Consider the following 6,469-nt stretch of genomic DNA (forward strand, 5'->3'; position numbering starts at 1 on the left):
GGTGTTGAGGTACAGTGTGTGAGACACAGGTGTTCAGGTACAGTGTGTGTAACACAGGTGTTGAGGTACAGTGTGTGTAACACAGGTGTTGAGGTACAGTGTGTGACACAGGTGTTGAGGTACAGTGTGTGACACAGGTGTTGAGGTACAGTGTGTGACACAGGTGTTGAGGTACAGTTTTTGTGACACATGTGTTGAGGTACAGTGTGTGTGACACAGGTGTTGAGGTTCAGTGTGTGTGACACAGGTGTTGAGGTACAGTGTGTGTGACACAGGTGTTGAGGTACAGTGTGTGACACACAGGTGTTGAGGTACAGTGTGTGAGACACAGGTGTTGCGGTACAGTGTGTGAGACACAGGTGTTGAGGTACAGTGTGTGAGACACAGGTGTTGAGGTACAGTGTGTGAGACACAGGTGTTGAGGTACAGTGTGTGTGACACAGGTGTTGAGGTACAGTGTGTGTGACACAGGTGTTGAGGTACAGTGTGTGTGACACAGGTGTTGAGGTACAGTGTGTGTGACACAGGTGTTGAGGTACAGTGTGTGACACAGGTGTTGAGGCACAGTGTGGGTGACACAGGTGTTGAGGTACAGTGTGTGTGACACAGGTGTTGAGGTACAGTGTGTGTGACACAGGTGTTGAGGTACAGTGTGTGAGACACAGGTGTTGAGGTACAGTATGTGAGACACAGGTGTTGAGGTACAGTGTGTGTGACACAGGTGTTGAGGTACAGTGTGTGTGACACAGGTGTTGAGGTACAGTGTGTGTGACACAGGTGTTGAGGTACAGTGTGTGTGACAAAGGTGTTGAGGTACAGTGTGTGTGACACAGGTGTTGAGGTACAGTGTGTGTGACACAGGTGTTGAGGTACAGTGTGTGTGACACAGGTGTTGAGGTACAGTGTGTGAGACACAGGTGTTGAGGTACAGTGTGTGTGACACAGGTGTTGAGGTACAGTGTGTGACACACAGGTGTTGAGGTACAGTGTGTGAGACACAGGTGTTGAGGTACAGTGTGTGAGACACAGGTGTTGAGGTACAGTGTGTGAGACACAGGTGTTGAGGTACAGTGTGTGAGACACAGGTGTTGAGGTACAGTGTGTGAGACCCAGGTGTTGAGGTACAGTGTGTGAGACACAGGTGTTGAGGTACAGTGTGTGACACAGGTGTTGAGGTACAGTGTGTGTGACACAGGTGTTGAGGTACAGTGTGTGACACAGGTGTTGAGGTACAGTGTGTGTGACACAGGTGTTGAGGTACAGTGTGTGACACAGGTGTTGAGGCACAGTGTGGGTGACACAGGTGTTGAGGTACAGTGTGTGTGACACAGGTGTTGAGGTACAGTGTGTGTGACACAGGTGTTGAGGTACAATGAGACACACTGTCCAAACACACATCAGGGAGCCGGCGGCTGAGCGGACAGAACACTGGACGCGTGATCCTGTGGTCGTGGGTTCGATCCCGGGCGCCGACAAGAAACAATGGGCAGAGTTTCTTTCACCCTGGTGCCTCTGTTACTTAGCAGTAAATTTTTACCAGGGAGTTAGCTGTCACGTGCTGCTTCCTGGGGAATAGAGGCCTGTTCGAGGACCGGGCCGCTAGGACACCAAGCCCCGAAATCATCTCAAGATAACCTCAAGACACTCCCCCTTGTAGGGGGCACCCTGTGGCTTGTAGTGTGGAGCTTATGTAGCCTTGTTCAGGTAGGCTGTGTCGTGCCTCGTTCAGGTAGGCTGTGTCGTGCCTCGTTCAGGTAGGCTGTGTCGTGCCTCGTTCAGGTAGGCTGTGTCGTGCCTCGTTCAGGTAGGCTGTGTCGTGCCTCGTTCAGGTAGGCTGTGTCGTGCCTCGTTCAGGTAGGCTGTGTCGTGCCTCGTTCAGGTAGGCTGTGTCGTGCCCTTAAGGACATCTCATGGTATTAAAATTCGTTATTTTTTGTTCAAAATGGGAAATGAATGTGTAAGAAATCCCCACTAAATTTCCTCTTAAATCCCATTCATCAGGATTAAGGATGACCCTAGACGCCACTTAGAGGCAACTTTGCACACCCAACACCCTAAATATGTCCTCCTACTTCTGTTGCCATGGCAAAACATGGCAAAACTGCGCAATAGATTTGTTAAAGATAGGAGAATTACGAGTTATGTAACGTTGTTACAAAACTCGTGTCCTGGGATGACAGCCAATCTTCTCTCAGCTGCGCAAATGCTATTGTTTACTGCAGTATAAAGTGTCAGGATTAGAGAGATTATAGGGCTCTCTGGCTGCAGATTTACCCAGCGCCAAATAAAAGGCTCTTGGGGGAAAAACCCGCTTTAGTGCCACTTGGATTATTGAGAGTAATGCGGACGATGTGTCAGCGGGCGGGTGCGAGAGCCAGCTAACGGGGCCGGCTGGCTGTGAGGCCCGGATGTTGCGTTATTGGGTTAAGCTGTTTACTGAGGGTGTTAGGTCATTGCGTGCTGGATATCGCGGTCCAGCATCTGGACCCGTTGTTGGTGCGGGGTGACCCGTTGTTGGTGCGGGGTGACCCGTTGTTGGTGCGAGGTGACCCGTTGTTCGTGCGGGGTGACCCGTTGTTGGTGCGGGGTGACCCGTTGTTGGTGCGGAGTGACCCGTTGTTGGTGCGGGGTGACCCGTTGTTGGTGCGGAGTGACCTGTTGTTGGTGCGAGGTGACCCGTTGTTGGTGCGGGGTGACCCGTTGTTGGTGCGGGGTGACCCGTTGTTGGTGCGGGGTGACCCGTTGTTGGTGCGGGGTGACCCGTTGTTGGTGCGGGGTGACCCGTTGTTGGTGCGGAGTGACCTGTTGTTGGTGCGGGGTGACCCGTTGTTGGTGCGGGGTGACCCGTTGTTGGTGCGGGGTGACCTGTTGTTGGTGCGGGGTGACCCGTTGTTGGTGCGAGGTGACCCGTTGCTGGTGCGAGGTGACCCGTTGTTAGTGCGAGGTGACCCGTTGTTGGTGCGAGGTCACCCGTTGTTGGTGCGGGGTGACCCGTTGTTGGTGCGGGGTGACCCGTTGTTGGTGCGGGGTGACCCGTTGTTCGTGCGGGGTGACCCGTTGTTGGTGCGGGGTGACCCGTTGTTGGGGCGAGGTGACCCGTTGTTGGTGCGGGGTGACCCGTTGTTGGGGCGAGGTGACCCGTTGTTGGTGCGGGGTGACCCGTTGTTGGTGCGGAGTGACCTGTTGTTGGTGCGGGGTGACCCGTTGTTGGTGCGGGGTGACCCGTTGTTGGTGCGGGGTGACCCGTTGTTGGTGCGGGGTGACCCGTTGTTGGTGCGAGGTGACCCGTTGCTGGTGCGAGGTGACCCGTCGTTGGTGCGAGGTGACCCGTTGTTGGTGCGAGGTCACCCGTTGTTGGTGCGAGGTCACCCGTTGCTGGTGCGAGGTGACCCGTTGTTGGTGCGAGGTGACCCGTTGTTGGTGCGAGGTCACCCGTTGTTCGTGCGAGGTCACCCGTTGTTCGTGCGGGGTGACCCGTTGTTCGTGCGGGGTGACCCGTTGCTGGTGCGAGGTGACCCGTTGTTCGTGCGAGGTCACCCGTTGTTGGTGCGAGGTCACCCGTTGTTGGTGCGGGGTGACCCGTTGTTGGTGCGGGGTGACCCGTTGTTGGTGCGAGGTGACCCGTTGTTCGTGCGGGGTGACCCGTTGTTGGTGCGGAGTGACCTGTTGTTGGTGCGGGGTGACCCGTTGTTGGTGCGAGGTCACCCGTTGCTGGTGCGAGGTGACCCGTTGTTGGTGCGAGGTGACCCGTTGTTGGTGCGAGGTCACCCGTTGTTCGTGCGAGGTCACCCGTTGTTCGTGCAGGGTGACCAGTTGTTCGTGCGGGGTACTCACCTAATTGTGCTTGCGGGGGTTGAGCTTTGGCTCTTTGGTCCCGCCTCTCAACTGTCAATCAACTGGGGTGACCCGTTGTTGGTGCGGGGTGACCCGTTGTTGGTGCGGGGTGACCCGTTGTTGGTGCGGGGTGACCCGTTGTTGGTGCGGGGTGACCCGTTGTTGGTGCGAGGTCACCCGTTGTTGGTGCGAGGTGACTCGTTGTTGGTGCGACGTCACCCGTTGTTGGTGCGAGGTCACCCGTTGTTGGTGCGGGGTGACCCGTTGTTGGTGCGGGGTGACCCGTTGTTGGTGCGGGGTGACCCGTTGTTGGTGCGGGATGACCCGTTGTTGGTGCGAGGTGACCCGTTGTTGGTGCGAGGTGACCCGTTGTTGGTGCGAGGTCACCCGTTGTTCGTGCGAGGTCACCCGTTGTTCGTGCGGGGTGACCCGTTGTTCGTGCGGGGTGACCCGTTGTTCGTGCGGGGTGACCCGTTGCTGGTGCGAGGTGACCCGTTGTTCGTGCGAGGTCACCCGTTGTTGGTGCGAGGTCACCCGTTGTTGGTGCGGGGTGACCCGTTGTTGGTGCGGGGTGACCCGTTGTTGGTGCGAGGTGACCCGTTGTTCGTGCGGGGTGACCCGTTGTTGGTGCGGAGTGACCTGTTGTTGGTGCGGGGTGACCCGTTGTTGGTGCGAGGTCACCCGTTGCTGGTGCGAGGTGACCCGTTGTTGGTGCGAGGTGACCCGTTGTTGGTGCGAGGTGACCCGTTGTTGGTGCGAGGTCACCCGTTGTTCGTGCGAGGTCACCCGTTGTTCGTGCGGGGTGACCCGTTGTTCGTGCGGGATACTCACCTAATTGTGCTTGCGGGGGTTGAGCTTTGGCTCTTTGGTCCCGCCTCTCAACTGTCAATTAACTGGGGTGACCCGTTGTTGGTGCGGGGTGACCCGTTGTTGGTGCGGGGTGACCCGTTGTTGGTGCGGGGTGACCCGTTGTTGGTGCGAGGTCACCCGTTGTTGGTGCGAGGTGACTCGTTGTTGGTGCGACGTCACCCGTTGTTGGTGCGAGGTCACCCGTTGTTGGTGCGGGGTGACCCGTTGTTGGTGCGGGGTGACCCGTTGTTGGTGCGGGGTGACCCGTTGTTGGTGCGGGGTGACCCGTTGTTGGTGCGAGGTGACCCGTTGTTGGTGCGAGGTGACCCGTTGTTGGTGCGGGGTGACCCGTTGTTGGTGCGGGCTGACCCGTTGTTGGTGCGGGGTGACCCGTTGTTGGGGCGAGGTCACCCGTTGTTGGTGCGAGGTGACCCGTTGTTGGTGCGAGGTGACCCGTTGTTGGTGCGGGGTGACCCGTTGTTGGTGCGGGGTGACCCGTTGTTGGTGCGGGGTGACCCGTTGTTGGGGCGAGGTCACCCGTTGTTGGTGCGAGGTGACCCGTTGTTGGTGCGAGGTCACCCGTTGCTGGTGCGGGGTGACCCGTTGTTGGTGCGGGGTGACCCGTTGTTGGTGCGGGGTGACCCGTTGTTGGTGCGGGGTGACCCGTTGTTGGTGCGGGGTGACCCGTTGTTGGGGCGAGGTCACCCGTTGCTGGTGCGAGGTCACCCGTTGTTGGTGCGAGGTGACCCGTTGTTGGTGCGAGGTCACCCGTTGCTGGTGTGAGGTGACCCGTTGTTGGTGCGAGGTGACCCGTTGTTGGTGCGAGGCCACCCGTTGTTCGTGCGAGGTCACCCGTTGTTCGTGCGGGGTGACCCGTTGTTGGTGCGGGGTGACCCGTTGTTGGTGCGGGGTGACCCGTTGTTGGTGCGAGGTGACCCGTTGTTGGTGCGAGGTCACCCGTTGTTGGTGCGGGGTGACCCGTTGTTGGTGCGGGGTGACCCGTTGTTGGTGCGGGGTGACCCGTTGTTGGTGCGGGGTGACCCGTTGTTGGTGCGAGGTGACCCGTTGTTGGTGCGAGGTGACCCGTTGTTGGTGCGGGGTGACCCGTTGTTGGTGCGGGCTGACCCGTTGTTGGTGCGGGGTGACCCGTTGTTGGTGCGGGGTGACCCGTTGTTGGGGCGAGGTCACCCGTTGTTGGTGCGAGGTGACCCGTTGTTGGTGCGAGGTGACCCGTTGTTGGTGCGGGGTGACCCGTTGTTGGTGCGGGGTGACCCGTTGTTGGTGCGGGGTGACCCGTTGTTGGTGCGGGGTGACCCGTTGTTGGTGCGGGGTGACCCGTTGTTGGGGCGAGGTCACCCGTTGCTGGTGCGAGGTCACCCGTTGTTGGTGCGAGGTGACCCGTTGTTGGTGCGAGGTCACCCGTTGCTGGTGTGAGGTGACCCGTTGTTGGTGCGAGGTGACCCGTTGTTGGTGCGAGGCCACCCGTTGTTCGTGCGAGGTCACCCGTTGTTCGTGCGGGGTGACCCGTTGTTGGTGCGGGGTGACCCGTTGTTGGTGCGGGGTGACCCGTTGTTGGTGCGAGGTGACCCGTTGTTGGTGCGAGGTCACCCGTTGTTGGTGCGGGGTGACCCGTTGTTGGTGCGGGGTGACCCGTTGTTGATGCGAGGTCACCCGTTGCTGGTGCGAGGTCACCCGTTGTTGGTGCGAGGTCACCCGTTGTTGGTGCGAGGTCACCCGTTGTTGGTGCGAGGTCACCCGTTGTTGGTGCGAGGTCACCCGTTGTTGG

General features: G+C 58.7%; 1 protein-coding gene across 1 annotated transcript; it reads left to right on the forward strand.

The window, feature by feature from the left end:
• The first annotated feature begins 1,942 nt into the window (after positions 1 to 1,942).
• LOC138365228 (uncharacterized) lies at positions 1,943 to 6,117 on the forward strand. The gene is made up of 3 exons (XM_069325492.1): positions 1,943 to 1,957; positions 2,479 to 5,446; positions 5,489 to 6,117. The coding sequence occupies exons 1-3, from the start codon at positions 1,943 to 1,945 to the stop codon at positions 6,115 to 6,117; spliced, it is 3,612 nt and encodes a 1,203-aa protein (XP_069181593.1).
• The last annotated feature ends 352 nt before the right edge of the window (positions 6,118 to 6,469 follow it).

The sequence above is a fragment of the Procambarus clarkii genome, chromosome 16 (assembly GCF_040958095.1).
Source record: "Procambarus clarkii isolate CNS0578487 chromosome 16, FALCON_Pclarkii_2.0, whole genome shotgun sequence".
Taxonomy (NCBI): Eukaryota; Metazoa; Arthropoda; class Malacostraca; order Decapoda; family Cambaridae; genus Procambarus; species Procambarus clarkii.

Coding starts and splice junctions, on each gene's coding strand:
- LOC138365228 (XM_069325492.1), top strand. Junction 5,447..5,488: donor TGACCCGTTGTTGGTGCGAG/GTCACCCGTTGC, acceptor TGTTGGTGCGAG/GTGACCCGTTGTTGGTGCGA.